Here is a 23,287-nt window from a genome sequence, read left to right as displayed (position 1 = left end):
CAAAGAATCTTGTCTCTCATGATCTGAAAGTCTTTACTGTAGGTGCCTTTTGGCAACCTCCAAGTGGGCTGTCATGTGCCTTTTACTGAGGAGTGGCTTCCGTCTGGCCACTCTACCATAAAGGCCTGATTGGTGGAGTGCTGCAGAGGTGGTTGTGCTTCTGGAATGTTCTCCCATCTCCACAGAGGAACTCTGGAGCTCTGTCAGAGTGGACATCGGGTTCTTGGTCACCTCCCTGCTCTGACATGCACTGTCAATTGTGGGACCTTATACGGACAGGTGTGTGCCTTTCCAAATCATGTCCAATCAATTGAATTTACCATAAGTGAACTCCATTCAAGTTGTAGAAACATCTCAAGGATGATCAATGGAAACAGGATGCACCTGAGCTCAATTTTGAGTCTCATAGCAAAGGGTCTGAATACTTATGTAAATAAGGTATCTGTTTTCACTTTTTCATTATGGGGTATTTTCTGTAGATTGCTCAGGATTTGTTGTTATTTAATTAATTTTAGAATAAGGCTGTAACGTAACAAAATGTGGTATAAGTCAAAGGGTCTGAATACTTTCTGAAGGCAATATTTCCATTGATTATCATTGAGATGTTTCTACAACTTGATTGGTGTCCACCTGTATCAGTTTGTCTCTGTGGATGGTTTGTCCTCTGACAAATCAATGGTAAGTTTCGATGTTCCTCAAGGCTCCGTTTTAGGACCACTATTGTTTTCACTATATATGCTACCTCTTGGTGATGTCATTTGGAAACACATTGTCAACTTTCACTGCTATACAGATGACATACATACATACATCGATGAAACATGATGAAGCCCCAAAATGACCTACCCTGGAAGCCTGTGTTTCAGGCATAAGTGTATGGCAGCAATTCTTTTTACGTTTAAACTCGGACAAAACAGAGACAGACCTAGTTCTAGGTCCAAAAAAACAAAGAGACGAACATATCAAAAATATTTCAAGAGCAGCTTTTTTCCATCTTTGTAACATTGCAAAAATCTTTAACTTTTTGTAAAAAAATTATGCAGAAAAGCTAATCCATGCTTTTGTCACTTCAAGATAAGCCTACTGCAATGTTCTATTCTCCGGCTAGAGGGATAAGGCTAAGGCTAAATACATCTGTTAGAATGTTGATTAGAACCCCCAAATTCAATCATATTACTCCAGTGCTAGCCTCTCTACACTGGCTTCCTGTTAAGGCTAGGGCTGATTTCAAGGTTTTACTGCTAACCTACAAACATTACATGGACTTGCTTCTACTTATCTCTCCGATTTGGTCCTGCCGTACATACCTACATGTACGCTACCTACACGTATGTGTAGGTCAAAACACGCAGGTCTCCTTATTGTTCCTAGAATTTCTAAGCTGGAGGCAGGGCTATCTCCTATAGCGCTCACTTTTTATGAAATTGTCTGCCGATCCATGTGGGAGGCGCACACTCAGTCTCAACCTTTAAGTCTTTAGTAGATCCTATGATTGAGTATAGTCTGGCACAGGTGGTATGGGGGCTGTGTTTTGGCCAATTGTGGGTGGGGTTATATCCTGCCTGATTGGCCATGTCTGGGGGTGTCGTTGGATGGGACCATGATGTCCCTCGACCCCTCCCCTGTATCTATGCTGTAATAGTCTGTGTGCCGGGGGGCTAGGGTCAGTCTGTCCTATCTGGTGTATTTCTCCTATCTTACCTGATGTCCTGTGTGATGTTAAGTATGCTCCCTCTAATTCTCTCATCTCTCTCTCTCCCCTCCCGGAGGACCTGAGCCCTAGGAACATGCCTCAAGACTACCTGGCCTGACGACTCCTGGCTGTTCCTGTCGTGCTGTCCACCTGGTCGTGCTGCTGATACAGTTTCTGCTGTTCTGCCTGCGGCTATGGAATCCTTACCTGTTCCCCGGAGCTCCTACCTTATCCCGGACCTGCTATTACGACCCTCTCTCGCTCTCTACCTCACATGTTGTCTCAACCTCTGAATGCTCAGTTATGAAAAGCCAACTGACATCTACTCCTGAGGTGCTGACCTGTTGAACCCTCTATAACCAATGTAATTATTGTTTGACCCGGCTAGTCATCTATGAACATTTGAACATCTTGAAGAACGATCTAGCCTTAATGGCCATGTACTCTTATAATCGCCATCAGCACAGCCAGAAGAGGACTGGCCACCCCTCAGAGCCTGGTTCCTCTCTAGGTTTCTTCCTGGGTTCCTGCCTTACTAGGGAGTTTTTCTGAGCCACCTTTCTTCTACATCTGCATTGCTTGCTCTTTGGGTTTTAGGCTGGGTTTCTGTATAAGCACTTTGTGACATCTGCTGATGTAAATACATTTGATTGATTGATAGCAGTTGTTTTGTCTTTGTCCAAGGTGAAACTACATTAGAGCTGTCAAATCCACAAGCGCAATCTACACCTCGATTAGGCTGATAGAAATCAAAATTATTTTGTTAAATGAGTTTCAATTTGAGCGTCATTATTTTTATGTAGACTACACTTTCTCGTTCTGAACTTCTAATGCGAGTGGGACGGGTGTGGCTTTGTGCAAATGATCACAAGAACATCGGCTGACCGATTTGACAGCTCCAACGCAGTTACACTTCAGACATGCCAAAACATCAGTTATGCGGGTGTCTGAATCCTGATCCATAATGTTGTAATTAAGTGCAATTGCCCTCAATGAATGAAGTTGAATAGTTGAATGTAGTTGAAGATAGCGTTTAAAACCAGCTATCAGACTTACTTGGTGGTTTCCAGTCGTATTCAGGCCAGCCTCTGACCTCATCGTTCTTGTTGTTCTCTGCTTCCAGCCAGTCAGTGAGGGGTTTGAAGTACTCTACCAGTGGCTTGGCAGACATGATGGGCTTTCCAGTGATCATGGCCATCGTTTCAGGCCAGGGCTTACTGAAACCCACTTTCATCACGTCACTGCAAAACACAAGGAATGGATAAAACAGATAAAACAAGTCCAAGAGTCTATCAGAAAGGCTGTCTGTTTTACTATCGTCTCACAAATACGTTTCAGACAACAATTCTACATACCTGAACGATAACTTCAAAACAACATCGTTTATCACATTAAAATATTGACAGTGCTGTCACGGTGATAGAATGCTACTTGTATGCGGGTGTACAGTACTGACCCTAGAAGTTTCCCTGCCGCTTTGGAGCGGTAGATATCACATTCGTGGAGAGGGCCTACATGCCCGGCGGCATTACACAGAGCCTGATGGAACTGGAACTGTATGATGAAGCTCACAAAGTACCTGATAGAAAGACACACAGTCACATGACGTTCCCACTGCATCTCACATACAAAACAATCTGTTTTATGAACGAATGTCATTTAATGCAATGTAGGCCTACTTGTGTTTTATGAGCAAGAAAGAGAATTGAGCAAATTGAAGTTAGGTAACTTAACGTTGAACATTTGGCTCACTATTGTTTTCAGCATGTACATTGCACCACTGATTTCATCTCCTTTCATCTCCAGTAATAAATTTGGCAGACACCATGGCAGACACCGTACCTGACATAGGGCACATTAGCAGGGATGTGGAACTTCGCACCTGGGTCAAAGTCGTGCTCAGTGCGGGCCACAGGTGGACACAAGCCCTGGTACTTCATTCTGGAAGGGACAGACAAAGTACAAAGAAACAATTCAGTCTTTCTTTTAGATAGATGAGATATGGAGGATGGAGGTTATTCACTAAAAGTAATAGTCTTTACCTCATATTCCACCATTCCTTGTTGTACTCCTCCTCAGAGATGCGTCCGTCAAACACTTTCCACCTCCACTGGTCCATCAGGTAGCCGAAGGGCAGGAAGGCAATTTTGTCCAGGGCGATGCTCATGAGGTAATTGATTGTACTCTCTATGGAAATGAACAGACACATTCACGTTTAGAGTGGCATAGCACATTCACAGTGCAATCACAGCATATAGCTAGTTAATTTATGTTCGGCACACAGATTGCTTTAAAATATTATATTTTGTTGATGCTCTGTCTGCAGCTATGCTGTCATCACATAACCATTTTTTCCGGTTGGAAGAAGGTCTTAGTAGTGAATTGAAAATGTATCTTGCAAAAATTGCTTCTTTATTTTCCTCATATTTATGACAGGGAAAAAAGCAGGGCAGAGTCAAAACGATTAATACAGTAATGCTGGAGTGAGGAGTCGTGCTGTACTTCGCTCCGCGGGTAATATTACATTTATTACATTTCATTACATTACAACAGAACGATTTGATTAGTGTAATGTTAGCAGGTAATGTTAGCTAGCTACATAGTTGTCTTTGCTGTTTTTGCATCAAGGATAGAGGTGTAGCTTTGAGAAACTAACAAGGTTAGCTAGCCAGCTGTACTCGTTCGCAGCGACGCCGTTTTACAAACAAAGCCAACACCACAGCCACTGCTAGCTAGCCAGCCTTACCAACTAGCAGTACAGTAGAAACTAAATACATTACAACGGAACAATTTGATTAGTGTAATGTTAGCTAGCTACATAGTTGTCTTTGTATCATAGATATAGGTGTCGTACAGAGTAGCTATCGAGGTTAGCTAGCCAGCTACATTTTCAAACAAAGTCAACAACACAGCCACTGCTAGCTAAACAACTCTACCAGCGAGCAGTACTGTATCATTTTAGTCAACAAGATTTTTGCAACGTAAGCTTAACTTTCTGAACATTCGAGATGTGTAGTCCACTTGTGTAGCTAGCAGGACTGACTTTGTGTTAGCTAGCCAACGTTTAATCACTTCTGCGTTATGAAAGGTACCAGACACGGACACGAATGATCCATTGGTAGTTTGTTGTAACCAAGTATTGGTGCTAACCGTGTGTTATTGGATGCTAGCATGCTAGTTAGCTACGGCGTCATAGGACACGGTGCACTGGAAGAAGCTGGAAGAATACTGAACCAAGTTATCTAGCTGAATAAACTAAGTTTGAGCCTATTCCTGGTAACATTGAACCACTGTAGTTTACATCAATTATCATTTCTAAAGTGGAAAGTTATATTTGAGTGTCATTGAGTGTCATTGAGTGTTCATTCCAATTTCCTTTGCATTAGCCTCTCCTGTAGCCTGTCAACCATGTGTCTGCCTATCCCTGTTCTCTCCTCTCTGCACAGGCCACACAAACGCTTCACACCTCGTGGCCGCTGCCACTCTAACCTGGTGGTCCCAGCGCGCACAACCCACGTGGAGTTCCAGGTCTCCGGCAGCCTCTGGAACTGCCGGTCTGCGGCCAACAAGGCAGAGTTCATCTCAGCCTATGCTACCCTCCAGTCCCTCGACTTCATGGTGCTGACGGAAACATGGATTACCACAGAAAACACTGCTACTCCTACTGCTCTCTCCTCGTCTGACAACGTGTTCTTGCATACCCCGAGAGCATCTGGTCAGCGGGGTGGTGGCACTGGAATCCTCATCTCTCCCAAGTGGACATTCTCTCTTTCTCCCCTGACCCATCTGTCTATCTCCTCCTTTGAATTCCATGCTGTCACAATCACTAGCCCATTCAAGCTTAACATCCTTACCATTTATCGCCCTCCAGGTTCCCTTGGAGAGTTCATCAATGAGCTTGACGCCTTGATAAGTTCCTTTCCTGAGGATGGCTCACCCCTCACAGTTCTGGGTGACTTTAACCTCCCTACGTCTACCTTTGACTCATTTCTCTCTGCCTCCTTCTTTCCACTCCTCTCCTCTTTTGACCTCACCCTCTCACCGTCCCCCCCTACTCACAAGGCAGGCAATACGCTTGACCTCATCTTTACTAGATGCTGTTCTTCTACTAATCTCACTGCAACTCCCCTCCTAGTCTCCGACCACTACCTTGTATCCTTTTCCCTCTCGCTCTCCTCCAACATTACTCACTCTGCCCCTACTCAGATGGTATTGCGCTGTCGCAACCTTGGCTCTCTCTCTCCTGCTAAGAGATGATAGGATCTTCCATCCTATCATCTCTTCCCTCTGCTCAATCCTTCTCCAACCAATCTCCTGATTCTGCTTCCTCAACCCTCCTCTCCTCCCTTTCTGCATCCTTTGACTCTCTATGTCCCCTATCCTCCCGGCCGGCACGGTCCTCCCCTCCTGCTCCGTGTCTTGTCGACTCATTGCGAGCGGAAATGGAGGAAAACTAGCCTCCCTGCGGACCTAGCATCTTTTCACTCCCTCCTCTCTACATTTTCTTCCTCTGTTTCTGCTGCTAAAACCACTTTCTACCACTCTAAATTCCAAGCATCTGCCTCTAACCCTAGGAAGCTCTTTGCCACCTTCTCCTCCCTCCTGAATCCTCCTCCCCCTCCCCCCCCCTCCCTCTCTGCGGATGAGTTCGTCAACCATTTTGAAAAGAAGGTTGACGACATTCGATCCTCGTTTGTTAAGTCAAACGACACCGCTGGTCCTGCTCACGTTGCCCTACCCTATGCTTTGACCTCTTTCTCCCCTCTCTCTCCAGATGAAATCTTGCGACTTGTAATGGCCGGCCGCCCAACAACCTGCCCGCTTGACCCTATCCCCTCCTCTCCTCTCTTCTCCAAACCATTTCCGGAGACCTTCTCCCCTACCTCACCTCACTCATCAACTCATCCTTGACCGCTGGCTACGTCCCTTCCATCTTCAAGAGAGCGAGAGTTGCACCCCTTCTCAAAAAACCTACACTCGATCCCTCCGATGTCAACCACTACAGACCAGTATCCCTTCTTTCTTTTCTCTCCAAAACTCTTGAGCGTGCCGTCCTTGGTCAGCTCTCTTGCTATCTCTCTCAGAATGACCTTCTTGATCCAAATCAGTCAGGTTTCAAGACTGGCCATTCAACTGAGACCGCTCTTCTCTGTGTCACGGAGGCTCTCCGCACTGCTAAAGCTAACTCTCTCTCCTTTGCTCTCATCCTTCTAGACCTATCTGCTGCCTTTGATACTGTAAACCATCAGATCCTCCTTTCCACCCTCTCCGAGTTGTGCATCTCCGGCGCGGCTCACTCTTGGATTGCGTCCTACCTGACAGGTCGCTCCTACCAGGTGGCGTGGTGAGAATCCGTCTCCGCACCACGTGCTCTCACCACTGGTGTCCCCCAGGGCTCAGTTCTAGGCCCTCTCCTATTCTCGCTATACACCAAGTCACTTGGCTCTATCATATCCTCACATGGTCTCGCCTATCATTGCTACGCAGACGACACACAATTCATCTTCTCCTTTCCCCCTTCTGATAACCAGGTGGCGAATCGCATCTCTGCATGTCTGGCAGACATATCAGTGTGGATGACGGATCACCACCTCAAGCTGAACCTTGGCAAGACGGAGCTGCTCTTCCTCCCGGGGAAGGACTGCCCGTTCCATGATCTCGCCATCACGGTGGACAACTCCATTGTGTCCTCCTCCCAGAGTGCTAAGAGCCTTGGCGTGACCCTGGACAACACCCTGTCGTTCTCAGCTAACATCAAGGCGGTGACCCGATCCTGTAGGTTCATGCTCTACAACATTCGCAGAGTACGACCCTGCCTTACACAGGAAGCGGCGCAGGTCCTAATCCAGGCACTTGTCATCTCCCGTCTGGATTACTGCAACTCGCTGCTGGCGGGGCTCCCTGCCTGTGCCATTAAACACTTACAACTCATCCAGAACGCCGCAGCCCGTCTGGTGTTCAACCTTCCCAAGTTCTCTCACGTCACCCTGCTCCTCCGCACACTCCACTGGCTTCCAGTTGAAGTTCGCATCTGCTACAAGACCATGGTGCTTGCCTACGGAGCTGTGAGGGGACGGCACCTCCTTACCTTCAGGCTCTGATCAGTCCCTACACCCAAAGAAGGGCACTGCGTTCATCCACCTCTGGCCTGCTCACCTCCCTACCTCTGCGGAAGCACAATTCCCGCTCAGCCCAGTCAAACTGTTCGCTGCTCTGGCACCCCAATGGTAGAACAAGCTCCCTCACAACGCCAGGACAGCGGAGTCAATCACCACCTTCCGGAGACACATGAAACCCCACCTCTTTAAGGAATACCTGGGATAGGATAAAGTAATCCTTCTACCCCCCCCGCCCCCCCCCAAAAAGATATAGATGTACTATTGTAAAGTGGTTGTTCCACTGGATATCATAAGGTGAATGCACCAATTTGTAAGTCGCTCTGTATAAGAGCGTCTGCTAAATGACGTAAATGTAAATGTAAATGTAAGAGCTCACCTGCGTTGTCCTCCACCACATCCAGTAAACCAATCTCCTTTAGATGCTTGGGAGTCGCGACAGACAGGGCCAACACATCACCGATGGCCTCGTGGAAACCTGGATTGGCGCCTTCACGGAAGGAGATGGGCTGGTCCTTGTACTGCAGGAAGTACTGCACATGACCCATCTCATGGTGAACGGTGATGAGGTCATCCATGGTTATCACGGTGCACTGTTTGATCCTGGAAATTAAGCATATGAACTCATCATTTTAATGGCCGAAAAGTGCAGTCATCTTTGTTTTTCATGGGGAACGCAAACACATCTTGAAAGTTGAATGGGTAAGAATATACCGACAATGAGTGGGGGTACTTCAAGTGAAACTCGAACCTGCAATCCTATGCATGTGAGTCTCAACAGCATACACCAAGTGTTCCAAAGCTCTTTGCAAAGTTTCTGGTGTTTTACTGTACTAAGAAAGCTACAGACTCTACATCCCTCCAAATTACCTGAAGTCTTTGCGGTTGTAGAAGTCCCAGGCGGAGGCATGACACACCACATTGCGTCCATCCTTGGGTTTCTCCAGCATGGACTTGGCCCAGAACTCTGGAGGCATGGGCAGCAGCCCCAGAGAAGTGAAGAAGTTGTCTGACTCTTGGAACATCCTGGTGGCATTCCAGCCCTGTGGGGAAAGTTGGGAAAACCCAATAAGGTTTTCCTGGTCAGGTCACATGGAAACTCAATAATATCCCACCGTTAAACAGAAAACTGGTAGTGGTCAAATTTGTTACCTTGGCTATCATGGCTGGTGTGGCGTCTACTTGTGTGGCATCGGGGTAGGGAATGGCCAAGTCCATGATGCCAGACCAGGTCTGCGCCCACATGTTACCTGATAGGACAAGAGAAACATGGCTATGCTGTTATATCCATAACTAAACAAATGTTAACGGTATTAGCTATCTTTCAGCCTTGCACCCCTGACAGAGCTAAAAACAGTGGGGTTTAGATTCAGAGCCAGCGCAATCCCTAGCCTGGTGGACCTGTTACAATCAATGTCATGCTCAAGGAACATCCACAAAACAACAGCAGAATATCAATGTGCAATGGTCATGCAGAAAAAACGTTTTGGCCTTAGTGCTGGAATCCATGCTGGATTCTGACTCTTGGTCTCACCTAGAAGATGGGCAGGGATGGGCCCTCTCACATTGATGTGTTTGCCCCCATACTTTTTGTAGAGAGACCTGCGCACGTAGGCATGCACGTTGAGATAGAGGGGCTCCAGCTCCTTCCACAGATGCTCCAGGTCCTCTTCGAAGGTGGGGGTCTCGTACAGGGAGCGCCAGAATGCCCCGTTATCAGAGTGTCCTATGAACAGCATCAGAGTGAAGGACAATTCAATGCCAGAATAGAACATAAGTAGATTGCGGAGGCCGACAAGGCTGCCCCCCATTGCTTATTTCTTTCATATAAGTACTGGAAACCCTTCCTGAACTAATTAGAAAACCTACCAACTGCCAGCCTCTGTAGAAATGTCTTTGGGTCTGTTATTTTGAAGACCTTACCATTAAGAGTGGCAGCTTTGTTGGCCAGTTGAACATATCTCTTGTAGTCCTGTCGCAGTTCTCTGCCAGAGGCGTTTCTCCAGCCCTGCCAGGCAAATAACAGCTCATTATAGTCTCTGGACTCAGCCATAATCTGCTGGAGGTCTGAAACAAGACACAAACCAGAGAAAGAGTCAAGACCAGAACTCTCGAGACTCAGACCAAGATCAGACCCAACCATTTCAGACCCAGAACAAGTGTATAAAGACCATGATGAGATCAAGACCCAAAAATGTGAAAAAAACAAGACCCAGACCAACCATTTAAAAAAGTTTGTGTATCTTGACCACATGACCACAGTTAAAAAAACTGAGACAAACCTCTTTGAAGTTTCATATTTGTCTGGTTTTGCTGAGTTAGTTGCCACCTCTTTTGTCAAATGTTATCTAGATAAGTTGTTATATATATATATTTTTATATCTTGGATGTAAAACAAATATCACATGGACTAATAATACAAACCAGTTAGAAAAATTGACAATATATGGACCTTTTAATTAGGTAAGTGTTTTAGTGCCCTGAACCAGGCATAGGATTGAGCAAGTGTATTGTGGGATCTTACCTGGGTCCAGTGGATGGCAAGTCCCATTAGCTCTGCACACCTGAGCCACACTGTACTTGGTTTCCATGTTCGCCAGCAGATTGTTGTACTAATAAAAAACAATCAACAGCATAAGAACTTGCAACTGCCCTAGAAAAAATGTATAGTCCTACGTACCTGTTAAATAGCTGTAGAATAATTTCATTAACGATTGAGGTTAATGTACTGTGTGATTTTGCCCTTGATTTTGTCAGTGGACAGGGGATCATCTTGAAGGTATTGGGTCAATAAAAGCACACAACCCGTTCTTACCTCTTTCAGTTCCTCGTCGGGAAGTCCTGCTCTTTCGATGTCACTGAGTTTCTTCAGGATACGCTTCACAGAACCATCCTGAAAGTCTGTGGTGTCATATTTGCGGGCCTCTTTTCCGTAGGTCAGTGTGTGGATAGACATGTCCAAGTTCTTTTGTAGCTGGAGACAGAATACACTCACTCGTCACAACCGTCCATTGATTTGTCCAAGTGCAAGAAATGGGTCAGAAAAGCTGCAGGATGTGCAGTAGAATCTAGTGTTAATGCTGGGCTGGAACAAAAGCCTGCTCATCCTGTAGCTCCTCCAAACCCTGATTCATGACTACTAAGAGCAGTTTTTGAGCTGTGGGTTAGTTGTGTGAAAGCCAATTGCCAATGTGTACATTATGAGCGAGGGCGATGCTCCATTAAGACACCAGACCAACTCTTACCATGTTCTGCTTGTTCTCCTCATTGATGTCAGTGTTGTAGGCCCACGATGCTTCAGTGTAGGCATTCCAGACCCCCTCCGCAGTGCTGTTGTAATCTTCCAGGAACTTCTTAGCCTGCACCTCATCTGCAATCTTGTCTAGGTAAAGACAAAGGTACAGGTACATTTAAGCTACATGGCTATGTGACTGCGGCCTGTTTCTAACTTAAGATCTGAGGGTATAGCTTGAATTTGTATGCAAGTTCATCTTCCAGTGACATCCATGCATGATTTAAGAGAGAAGTGAATTTGTTTGAAGAATCTTTTTATTGATTTTCAGCATGAGGTTTCAATTTAGTTTGCAACAATGAGAGTTCTAAATGTAATGTCCAAACAATGGAAAAAATACCCACCACCAGTAACAAACATTATTATCGTTATCAAGTTCATTGATAATAACTATTACAACAATCACAATAATAATTGCACTGCCTACAATTTCATCAAAATTTAAGTGGAATCAATCAACGACAAAAATAGATGAATCACCAACAATGAAGTGTTCATATTAGAATTATAGATATATGGTATAGAGTTTGTAACACAGTTCTTAGTCAGAAAATGAAAATGAAATAAAAAAAGAAGAAACAAAATGAATACACAAATAAATAAATTAGAATAAATAGTTAAATAAATAAAAAATCTAACAAAACAAAAGATTATAGATTAACATTTTCCTCAATTTGTCCTACAATCGTATAAACTGAATTTGATATTTTCCTGTTTGAATCTTTGTACTGTGTGTATATATGTTTTTTAATTTTCTGACAAATAAAATGAATGAATCAATCAAGTGGGGAAAAAACGTTGATCCATCTGCCAAAAGTAGGAGGGGCAGACTTCTTCCAATGCAAAGTACCCATGTTGAAAAGCTAATTATAGTGCACTTGTCATCAGTTATATCATCAATAACCATATAAATCACATTGAAAGATGATCATTTTCCTCCACCAAATTTAAAGGTTGACTTTTGGAATTCTCCATGTTTTATTTGATGGAAAAATCCTCCTCCTCCTTCGGTTAAACCTGTTTACTGGCTTACCAATATCCTCGGGGTAGCCCTCTGGTACGGGTGGAACCCAGTTAAAGTCTGGCCAGCCCAGGGTCTCATTCATCGCTGCATTCTGTTCCTCCAGCCATGTGATGATGGGACCAAAGTATTCCATCAGGGCACTGGCATCCATCTTGTTTGTTCCGATGGCTTCCTGGAGCACCTGTGTCCAGGGCTTTGATTCTCCGGATTTAAGGACCGTCCTTTCAAATTCAACAGAGGCCACGTAGGGAAATGTGTTAAGCCTCATTTACTAATGTAGCTTTGTATGGTTTAGCTTTAGCAAGTCTAGGGACAATGTTTTATGACTGATTCAGTTAGGGGGGAACTACATCTTAGGGTCATTTGAGATTAAATATATTTTGTGTCTCATCTCTTAACTTGATCAGGTAACACCATTGTTAATATGGCTGTAATGAATGTTCTAAGAGAGGCAATAACAGAGCACATACTCTAAAATCTTTCCCGCCTCCTTGGACTGGTAGATGTCACATGTGTGCAGGGGTCCACTCTGATTGGCTGCCTGACATAGCTTCTTGTGGAACTGGAACTGCAGAATGAAGCTCACAAAGTATCTGCAGGAGACCAAACAACATCTTGAATCAATCATCCCAGCAAACCAAAATTGGTTTGTTTGCATAAAACATTCACCTGATATTGCAAGAACGCGCCCAGAACACATTTTGTCTGTTCTTTAAAGGTTCCCAAAATGTTTCATTAGGTTGTGGGAATAGTCTTATGGAATCATTGTGGGGATATCACAAAATATGAACTGTCCAGATGATTATACAATATTTATTTTGGGGTGCAAAAAAAGCATTCTTTAAAAGTTCACATTTTAGTGAATGTTAGGAGAACATTCCAAGGATATTTCATTTAAAACATTACATTTATTTTGTTAAAATATGTTTTTGGGAGGCTATCATCCTAATGTTAGATAAAACCCAAACTATAACTTAATGTGAATCTTAGCTAATGTTCTGGGAATGTTTGAGGATTGATGGCATTTGAGGATCGATTTTTTTATTAATCAATTCGTATTTGTAATATTTATATTCCCTCAGTGGTATTTATTCCTGAAGTGTATGTGCATAATAATCATCAATGAAAATATACCTGTATGTGGATATGAGGAAAGAAGTGAGTGAGATGGTTTGAAAAAGAATCCTACCTGATGTATGGGGTGTTTCCTGGAATGTGGTATTTTGCTCCAGCATCCATGTGCTCCTCTGTGCGTTTGGTGGGAGGACAGATACCCTGGTATTTTGTCCTTGAAAAGTGAACAAGGGAAGACAAAATGACAATGTTTTTTTAAAAAACATATTCCCATTGTATAAAATGTACTATTATCTTGGATATAAACAATTTCCCTCCACAAACTTTCGTCATGTTAAATGTTTTCTTGGCACTTACCTGAGGTGCCACCAGTCTGCGTTGTAGCGCTCTGGGGGGGTGCGCCCACTAAACACACTCCACCTCCACTGGTCAATGAGATAGCCGAAGGGAAGAAAGGCCATCTTCTCCAGAGCCATCTTCAGCAGGTAGTTGATGTCGCTCTCTACAATGAACAAGCCAATTAAATCACACAAAAAATAATAACCACCACAATAACTAAGTAACTAAGTAACTTACTCACTAAGTAACTAAGTAAGTAGGTAACTAACTAAATAACTACTTACTAACTTACGTACTAACTTACTTTCTTACTTAAGTTACTACTTTCATACTACTTACTCATTTACTTTCTTACTTACTTTACTTAGCTACTTAGTTAGTTACTTACTTGGCAACACTGTACCTACTAACTTACTAACCACCAAAAATCGAATTGTTTTATAACCGTGTGCCATAGATATATCTTTGCGTACCGTTGTCATTGGTCGCATTGGGCAATAGGCCGATGCTGGCCAGATGCTTAGGCGTGGACACAGAGAGGGACATGACGTCACCAATTGCCTCATGGAAACCTGGGTTAGCCCCGCGGCGGAAGCTATAAGGCAGTTCCTTGTACTGCAAATAGTATTCAACATGGCCCATCTCGTGGTGCACTGTGAAAAGCTGCTGCATGTTGACTGTGGTGCACTGTTTGATCCTGAATGTGAGGAAACATCACATATGAAGACATTTCATCTTCATAGCATCGGGTAACTGAAGCCTCTTTTCTCGACTCCAGAGTTAATTTCCATAACCCCATTTCCACTTGCTCACCTGAAGTCCTTTCTATTGTAGAAGTCCCAGGCAGATGCGTGGCACACCACCTCCCGATTTTCTGGCTTCTCCAACATAGACTTGTCCCAGAACTCTTGGGGCATTTTGATGAGGCCCAGGGAGGTGAAGAACTCCTCAGCCACCCGGAACATATGAGTAGCATTCCAGTTCTAGGAGGAGGAAATCATTGTATTTCAGGTATATACAGCCAAGCTTAACAGACTTTCAATGGACTAATTTTGAGTTGGTACAAATGATTTCAACTGGGCTAGACAAGAGTTTGGGATTTTATTTTTAACAAACACAGAGAGAGTTTTAGATATTGTTTTTAGATATATTGCCATTTCTTAACTTTCAACTATTTCCCACCCAGTGATCTACATGTAAAGTGAGCTGATAGCCAAATCTCCAATTTCACCAGCTTACTTGAGCCATCATTTCATCTGTCACGTCCACATTGGGTTTGCTGGAGAAGGGGATCATCATGCCATAGATGTTGTTCCAGGTTTGCGCCCACATGTTTCCTGAAGAAATGAAACACAGGCACTTAGCATTAGCCAGAGGCTTAATAAATCTACTGGCAGAGCCTCCTTATTCACAAACACTGTGAGCAATGGGCTATAGCTAGCATCTGATGTTTCCTGACTACGTGACCAGGAAACCGCAGGGCCTGTTCTAACCTACATTATGTGTCTGATAGTAACGTCTATAAGTAGGGCCCAGGTCAGGGCCAAGTGGTCAGGAAAAACTCAGGGCCCTACCTAAAATTAATGCTAAGCTTTGACGGAGTGAGATTAAGTTGACAAAACAGCTGATAAATTAGTGATTGAACATTTTGCATTGGCTATAAGTTCAAAAAGAAATTCAAAGGTAAACTCACCTAGCAGATGAGCAGGGATAGGTCCTTTAAGATTGATGTATTTTGGGCCGTAGTGGTTGTAGAGCTTGCGGCGCACAAAGGCGTGAAGATTCTGGTAAAGCGGCTGTATCTGTTTGTAAATAGCCTCCAGGTCACCCTCGAAAGTCTGTGACTCGTACCACGAACGCCAGTATGCTCCCGTGTCAACAAAACCTAGAGAGAACACAACCATATGTTTCTCAACAATTACCTGTCACCTCTTGTCCACCTCTCCTCTGTCTCCCTTACTACAACCATGGACCAAACGTACTGCTAAAATAGTGACATTCACAATGACACAGTTGTGGGGTTTAACCATATGTAAGGTCAACGTGATATTTTTACCATCAGCTTTATAGGCCTTGTTGCTAAGCTCCACAAACTTTGGATACTCTGCCTTGAGTGGCACACCCGATGCATTGTGCCAACCCTCCCAAGCGTACAGCAGTGTCTTGTAGCTCCGTGAGTTGGCCATGATCTCTGTCAACTCTGTGGAGGCAAAGTCAAAGAGACCCTCAGTTACAGAACACAGAAACTCCCTACACAGGGGACTTCTGGATTTCCAAATGGCGCCAACGGAAAGAGAACAATGGTAGTTTTCTTAACTTTTCTTAAACAATGAGGTGTAGAAGTGTTTAGATGACTTCATGCTCTCCTCTCAGTGGGAGAGGTGCATAAAATATACATTTGCTAAGCGATTAGCCTTGAGTTATGATGATGCGACGGAGGCAGATTGTGGCCTAAAAACAACATATATATTTTACAGGTTGGGTATAGGAAGTGAAGGTGAGGAAAGAGGGAAGTTGAAGGCCACTGAACAAAGTGAGTTTGGTAATCCAACGGCTGACGTTGTTTTGTGATGAGGGACCCTGGACCACCCAATGTTAACTTTAGTAGATTGTAAAATGAGGAATCATCTGGGGGAAGTGGACTCTAATTTTAGAGTGTAAACACATTAACAGAAACCATTTCCATGATCTAGATTGAAATGTAAACTGAATTTGTACTGTAACACACAGTATGTGTTACAGTAGGGCAGGGTTTCCCAAACAGGGTTTAAACCAACACTTAGGTAATTGGGAATGACTTATGAAGTCAGTGTGCTCTGCACCGTAGTAATGACCAGTAGTAGGCCATTTCAATGTTCCTAAAGAGCTTAAATTGAACCACTTCCTCCAGAGACCTCTTCAAAGTAATCGCCCTCATCCTTTTCCTAATTTGTTATTCCTTCTTCCCTTAACGTTCCCTCATTTTTTTACAATAAGCATAAGATTGCAATTATAACTGTAATTACACAAAGACAGCCACTCACCTGGCTCAAGAGACCAGCATTCATCTGGCTTTGGACACACTTTGGCAGTAGAGTATATTTCAGACATCTTGCTTAGTATGATGTTGTACTGGGTAAATAATAAGGAGATTGTGAAAAGACAAAATGGCTCTCTGAATCCATTCAGACCTTCCTGATGCTCTCCTACAACAGCTGAACTCTACATATTATGTTTTATAAAATCTGCTACAGACATGTTGACATTTCAGTATCACATTGATACACAACATCTAATTGTGAGTCTGACTCAAAGCTTGTAATAGCGCTCCTCTAAAAAGATGTAAACAATATGAGACTGACCTCATGTCTTTCTCCTGCAGGTAAGTTAGCCGCTCCCAGAATGTTGATCTTCTTGATACGCCTCTGCAGAGTATCATTAAAGGTGGCCACCAGCATATCAGAGAAGGTTTCTTTGGCCTTCTTCCCCCAGGCTTCGGTGAAGGCCTGCTTTAACCCATCAGATTCCACCTGTAACCACAGACAGGTGACGGGGTTACTATAGTGTAGCAGCCCAACGGCCCTCACGTCACAGCATCCTGTATCTTGAGTAGTCACGGTCCAAGTTGGAAGTAGAACACACAGGTACCGTTGACATCCAATCATTTGGGAAATTGATGATGCTGTATATTTTGTTCAGAAAACTATGAATAGCCATTACAAAACTAATTCCCAGAAACAAGGAATTCACTAACTGTACAGTCTCCCTTTCTATATCATGGCCACTCACATAATCATTTTCCTACTGTATTTGTCTTATTCCCTACTTCTGGTCTAGTGTCGTAAGACTGATTGCATTGCACTAAATCCCAAGCAAAGGCCCACAGCATATTGAATATTCATGGGGATCATGACAGTTAGCTGTGGGCCAGAAGGCCCTCTTTGTGACAACAGTCAGAGCTCAGGGGTTGAGTGGGAGTATAAAGACTAGAGAACCCTGGCCCGCCGGATCAAAAAGTTCCGTATGCATCTTATTAAGGAGTGGAGACGACTACTTAACTAGGAAAGTGGCAGCATCACTCACAGTTCAAGGACAGCACACAGACATTATACAGTTCTCTTGCTCTTACTACGTAGGCAGTACGTAAACTCATAATATGAGACGTGAGACCTGTCCTTGACATCATCCTGGAAGGCCACTATAGAGTAGAATACAGTCAATTCAACATTGTGCTGTGCTGTATGATAATGCTGATACATGAGGGATGCTGGAAGACTGGGTCAGTCAAGGCATTACACACATAGCACATACCATGTTATCCTGTCCATTATGACACTGACTGAAGCGGAATACAGATACGTCAAAGGGTTGAGAGGCTTTAGCCAAGCCGCCTCAGTTCACCTTAGTGACTACTTCTGACAGTTTACGTGTTTTACCTGCCAAGAACAGATACTGCCAAGAACTAGACTACTACAAACAGATTAGATGGTGTTGTTTTGTTATCGGTTAACAGTGTTTTTACAGTAGAGTGAACGCCTCACCAGCGACACAGGGTGTACTGTATGATAACAAAGATAGATGACACACGGCCAAACAGGGAGAATGATAACCTCAAGATGACACACAGTCACACACCCATGTGTGCTCCAATGTGGGCCTAGGGTGAATATGCCACAAGCTACAGTCGTTTTGGGTTTCCCTATACTGTAGTATCATGTTTGGGGAAAACACAAAGCAACTCCTTTTCCTCCTGGGTGTTTGTTCCTAGACTGGGTAGACTGGCCCATTGTAAACAGTCCTTTTGTGTACTTTTGTGCATTCTCCATACATTTTCATTTAACCCATTTGGGTACTGTTGTTTTTGCCGCGCTATTAAAAACTCAAATTGAAAACCTACTAGTTCCCCAGCTGCCTTTCTTGTTTGTGATTTCCTACAGGGAATGTTCGGTGCACTCTGTCTACGTCCACTGTATTCGGGGTTGAAGATTATCCAACAGGACCTCCAGTCCATTACTTGTGTATCATAACCACAGAAGCATAGAGTCACTGTCAGGAGGACACTGGGGCTGTCTGTCACAGCCCAGGACATAGACATCCTGTCAGGGCTGACAAGACAGTAGCTTCTGTTAGGTGATGTTTTCATTGAGGTCCAGCTTATCCACTGTGTCTCTACCGCCACTGATTATTAACAGTGGGCTGGACGGAAAACTGGTAACAGTGTTGAGGCATTAACTCTGATCTCTCTCCCACTCTCTCCCTTTCTTAAACTGGGTTTTGCTGCCACACACACTCAATTATATCATCAGATTGAACTCTTCTCTCTTTTTCTTTTTCTATAGGATAATAAAGATTAGGTGAAAAGCTGTTGACTACCACCCCTCCTCTCTCACTTTTTCTCTCTATATTTCTCCCTCTCCCCCTTTCTCTCTCTCTCAAGGCTGTTGAATGTGTTCACTCACTTATGAAAGCTTGACTGTAATTCAGAGGCCCTGACTGTATAGTGTAGTGTCATTAACCAAAGGGCCCAAGGTCCACTCTTGTTAAGCTCATCAAGAGAAAGTTAATTTGTAAAATGGGGAATGGGGAGGGAAAGATATCCTGTCACGAGTTAGTCAAATGTTCCTATTCAATTAGAACGTTGGAATTCTGAAAAACTAGGTATCTCAGTCAATTTCAAATGGTACTCTCAGTGTTTGGCTACATAAAGTATTGTGCATCTTCGCTTCATATTATTTCAGATTTTCTGAGGAGAACGAATGCTTCATTCATTTGTGCGCTGTGAAAGTTAAGTGAAAGAAGACGCTTTGAAAGCACCACACCATGGATTTGGACCTGCTTTGACAGCCCTGAGTGCTCACGTTTCATGTACTTTTTGGATAGTTGATATTCCATCCGCATTTCAAAGTAACTGATGCCCACAACCAGTGGTGATCTTCGAGCATTACATTTTTTAGAGCCTACTTGATATTAACCCTCCGGACTAATCTGACTGCTGTTTGATCCTTTGCTCTCCTCGGCCTGAGCTCATTTGAAATTAGATCAAATAACTTGACTGCAAGGTTATCATATGTGTGTGTGTGTGTGTGTGTGTGTGTGTGTGTGTGTGTGTGTGTGTGTGTGTGTGTGTGTGTGTGTGTGTGTGTGTGTGTGTGTGTGTGTGTGTGTGTGTGTGTGTGTGTGTGTGTGTGTGTGTGTGCGTGTGTGTGTGTGTGTGCACACATAGAGGTGCAAGGGGAATACATTTAATTGCTTACCATGCTTTACCATGGTACAGTTTAACAGCACATTTTTTTCTTCAGATTTTCGCCTAATCCACTACGACAGGACTGAGACAAAGATTAACTCAGTGACATAGGAATCCCAGGCCCAGCCCAAGTTGAATGGAATGTTGCTGTTAACATTACAGTACATCCCCACCAGTCAATAGGCCTTTCTCTCGCGTGATGGGGGGGTCATGCTAATTCATCGTCACAGCCTGCGGGGAGGAGACTCGGAGAGAGACCAGGAAGGCTACCCTCTGTCTGACAGATCTTATAGAACACCAAAACCCCTGATTCCCTTTGATCCAATGTTTGATGTGTGGGGAAAAATAGCGTTCTTAACTGGCGGAGACGCTCGATGCCTGGTGCGCGTATGTGTGTGTGTATGTGCGCACATGCGTGTTTGTGCATGTGTGTGTATGTGTGTGTTAGTTTCTCTCTCAGAGCGACAGATTACTGCCTCACACCTCCGCAGTTTCATTGATCCTTCCAACTGCCTGGATGGCTTTACTTTTTGAAAATGTTCACAGTCTCTAGCTAACACTGTTCTTCAGCCCATTCGGTTATGCAAATGTCTCCTGATAGCATATGGTGAGACGGGAGGAACAGTAAAAGAGAAGCAGGCGGCACTAGCATGCAAATGTCTCATTACTCCACTCTGAAAAGTCCCATTGAAACCGCACTGCAGTGTCTCTAATGTTTGTACTAGGAAGTCCATGTTATGCATCAACCTGGGAAATTGCATTTTCGTCAAATACCAGTACAATGCTTGGAAAATAATCAGGCATTTGAACTTATAGGCATCTAACAAAACAACAACCCCCATTCTACCCTCTCCACACACACCCCACACCCCTCGGGCTTCATTCAAGACTCGGAGACGCTCAAACCACATGTGGGTGGGTTCTTTTGATGATTTCAGAAAACATACAAGCTGAGTTGGCAGAAATGGGAGGAACTGAGCATATCATTTTGGATGAGGATGAATAGGGTTGGTTGTAAAGCCATGCGGGGCTCAGCCCAACAAACATTACATTTACATTTACATTTACATTTAAGTCATTTAGCAGACGCTCTTATCCAGAGCGACTTACAAATTGGTGCATTCACCTTATGATATCCAGTGGAACAACCACTTTACAATAGTGCATCTAAATCTTTTAAGGGGGGGGTTAGAAGGATTACTTTATCCTATCCTAGGTATTCCTTAAAGAGGTGGGGTTTCTGTTTCACCCTCTATGGGTGCTGTTGTCATACAAGGAACCAGTCTAGCCCTGACAAACACAACTGAGTAAGACTTTACAGTACCCACCTCCTTATTTATGCATTCATAAAGCCTTTATAACAGCTATGCAACATTTACAAAGCCTTTATGAATTCATACATAAGGAGGGCCACAGTAAAGTGTTACCCACAACTCTAACTAGTACATAATGGTTCGCACTGGACTCAAGAGGCTAACAACTAACTAATCCAACTGCTGTCAACCTTTCATTGAAACACCTCTGTGTGCTGTGTGCAGAGTGGGGAAGGGGGACCGGGGGAGGAGTCCTACCTTTTTGTTGGAGTTGTGGGCCGTAATGTTGGTCTGGTATGTCCAGCCTGCCTCTTGGTTTTGGTAGGTGACAAGCTCGGCGGTGGTATTGTAGGCAGTGACAAAGCTTTCAGCCCCGACCTCTGTGGCAGGGTAGTCCTCTGGCACCCACTCGGGTGGCAGGACAAATTGACAGAGTCCCAAGAGTGGCAGTACCAGCACCACCGCTGCCCAAAGCATTCTGGCCATTCTGGCCATTCTGGCCCTAGAGCAGTCTCTCCAATCAGAGGATAGTAAAGTCAAGAAAATAAAGTGGAGAAGGAGGGAGGGAGGAGAAGGTGCCTAAAAATGAACTTGTTGCAGTGAGAGGAGAGTAGAGTAACACCTTCCCTGGTTTTTTCTCATCCCAGTCTCCCTCCTGCTTCTCTTCTCCTACAGCCACTGTCTGTTCCTCGAATGCTGAGCCGTCACAGCCAGCTCCTTTTAAGTAGCTAGCAGTCTAACCCAGCCCACACTTTTCTGCAGCCTTCCCCTTTCCACTTCACAGCACTGCCTGCCGCACACTTACTAACAGTATCTCTTTCTTTTTTCCCTCTCCCTTTCCAGACCCCTCTTTTCTTCTTTCCCCTCACACCCTTCTTTACCTGTCTCTCTCTTTCTTTAATTAACAGTATCTCTTTCTCTTTTTTAACCCCCCTTTACCTACCAAGAGTAATGATTGGAATCGCAAGCACTCGCTCTTTTGCCCAAAGCCAAAGCATGTAGAGGGAGAGAGGGAAGAGAAAGGGGGAAGATACAGAGAGAGTGAGAGAGAGACTAAGATAGTGGGAGAGAGGGAGAGGAGGTGGGGAGAGAGAAACAGTGAGAGAATGAGAGGAGGGGAAGATATGAGTAGATGTTAAGGGGGTGAAACAGAGATACAATATGTGAGACAGGGGATTCTATGTACACACTTATAGAGCCCCCTGACCTCCCAGCTCTCTCATCTTATAGCTACTGTATGAGAGCATCAGTGTTATTTCTCTCAAAAGAGAAAAAGATAACAGAGGGGAAGGTTTTTGCTGCTGCTCCATTTTCAGAGTAATATCATCATACTAGCTAGCTGTGCTCAAAACAATAATACTGCAAAGTACAAGCATTTTCTTCACGACTTAATTGGTTTACAAGGGCATAGTAACAAGTCACAAAATGTTACTCTCAATTGTTTTCATGAGAAGCTGTTTTTGCTTTCTTTGACTGTGGCTAGTTATGGATCACACAATCTCCTGTCTCAATCTGTGATTAAATTCTACATGTATTGAGAGTCAAAACAGAATTTGGAAGAAAAGCTTGTCATTTTCATCTTATTCAAGGTATAATACTGGCTTTTTTGTTTCCCTCATCAAAGACTTTAGATAGAACAATGGCCAGCAATTAAATTGAATGTGTTTTTAATGAGTAAAAACAGATATAAACTGTGTAGAAATTACAACAGTAACAAAATGACCCTGCTAACAATCACTAAAACGATAAGTGAGACCATCAGGGAGCATTGAAAACACCACAGGTATGAGTGCTTGGATGAGCGAACAAGGATCTGGCAATAGTCCAAACTGCACAATGGCCCAGTACTGTATTAGAGGAGGGTACTCTAAAAGCACATTCTCACAGTGATGTTACAACAGCTACTCTACAGCACAACAAAGCTGAGACAGCACAGCAGTCAGGTCCTCAACAAAAATAGAGGATGAGGGAGGAGGAGAGTGTGAAAAGGCAGAGGCAGGGGATTTTCATTCTGTCTTTATCACCATATTCTGGATAGTTGTCTGTCATCCAGACTGTAGTACAGCAAGCTAAACTCTCTGTCACTTGCTGTTGCACGGCAACTGACAATGAGGGGGGAGGGGGCTGGCCAACATGAGAGAACCTAGTTCAGCTTCTCTGGTATGGGGGAAATCAGAGGGAGAAAGAACATGTTATTACACAATCAGAATAAA

At 43.9% G+C, this 23,287-nt stretch overlaps 1 protein-coding gene across 1 annotated transcript in view; it reads right to left on the bottom strand.

Moving 5' to 3' along the window:
- The window catches only part of LOC106578314 (angiotensin-converting enzyme), a 29,694-nt gene extending 7,913 nt beyond the window's left edge, over window positions 1-21,781 (bottom strand). The window contains exons 1-24 of the mRNA XM_014156999.2: window positions 21,333-21,781; window positions 16,880-17,047; window positions 16,562-16,649; window positions 15,595-15,738; window positions 15,232-15,423; window positions 14,778-14,875; window positions 14,352-14,521; window positions 14,012-14,235; window positions 13,557-13,701; window positions 13,315-13,413; window positions 12,596-12,718; window positions 12,135-12,346; window positions 11,055-11,191; window positions 10,625-10,783; window positions 10,334-10,421; window positions 9,733-9,876; window positions 9,344-9,535; window positions 8,962-9,059; window positions 8,680-8,852; window positions 8,189-8,412; window positions 3,736-3,880; window positions 3,536-3,634; window positions 3,150-3,272; window positions 2,750-2,934 (exon numbers count right to left, since the gene is read on the bottom strand). Of these exons, the coding sequence (XP_014012474.2) occupies window positions 2,750-2,934; window positions 3,150-3,272; window positions 3,536-3,634; window positions 3,736-3,880; window positions 8,189-8,412; window positions 8,680-8,852; window positions 8,962-9,059; window positions 9,344-9,535; window positions 9,733-9,876; window positions 10,334-10,421; window positions 10,625-10,783; window positions 11,055-11,191; window positions 12,135-12,346; window positions 12,596-12,718; window positions 13,315-13,413; window positions 13,557-13,701; window positions 14,012-14,235; window positions 14,352-14,521; window positions 14,778-14,875; window positions 15,232-15,423; window positions 15,595-15,738; window positions 16,562-16,649; window positions 16,880-17,047; window positions 21,333-21,569 (3,667 nt within the window). The 5' untranslated portion in view covers window positions 21,570-21,781. The remainder of the gene's footprint in view (window positions 1-2,749; window positions 2,935-3,149; window positions 3,273-3,535; window positions 3,635-3,735; window positions 3,881-8,188; window positions 8,413-8,679; window positions 8,853-8,961; window positions 9,060-9,343; window positions 9,536-9,732; window positions 9,877-10,333; window positions 10,422-10,624; window positions 10,784-11,054; window positions 11,192-12,134; window positions 12,347-12,595; window positions 12,719-13,314; window positions 13,414-13,556; window positions 13,702-14,011; window positions 14,236-14,351; window positions 14,522-14,777; window positions 14,876-15,231; window positions 15,424-15,594; window positions 15,739-16,561; window positions 16,650-16,879; window positions 17,048-21,332) is intronic.
- Between the last annotated feature and the right edge of the window lie 1,506 nt (window positions 21,782-23,287).

This window comes from Salmo salar, chromosome ssa19 (genome assembly GCF_905237065.1).
Source record: "Salmo salar chromosome ssa19, Ssal_v3.1, whole genome shotgun sequence".
In the NCBI taxonomy this organism is placed as follows: domain Eukaryota; kingdom Metazoa; phylum Chordata; class Actinopteri; order Salmoniformes; family Salmonidae; genus Salmo; species Salmo salar.
Note: the sequence above shows the minus strand (reverse complement) of the source record. Positions and strands in the feature narration are given on the sequence as shown.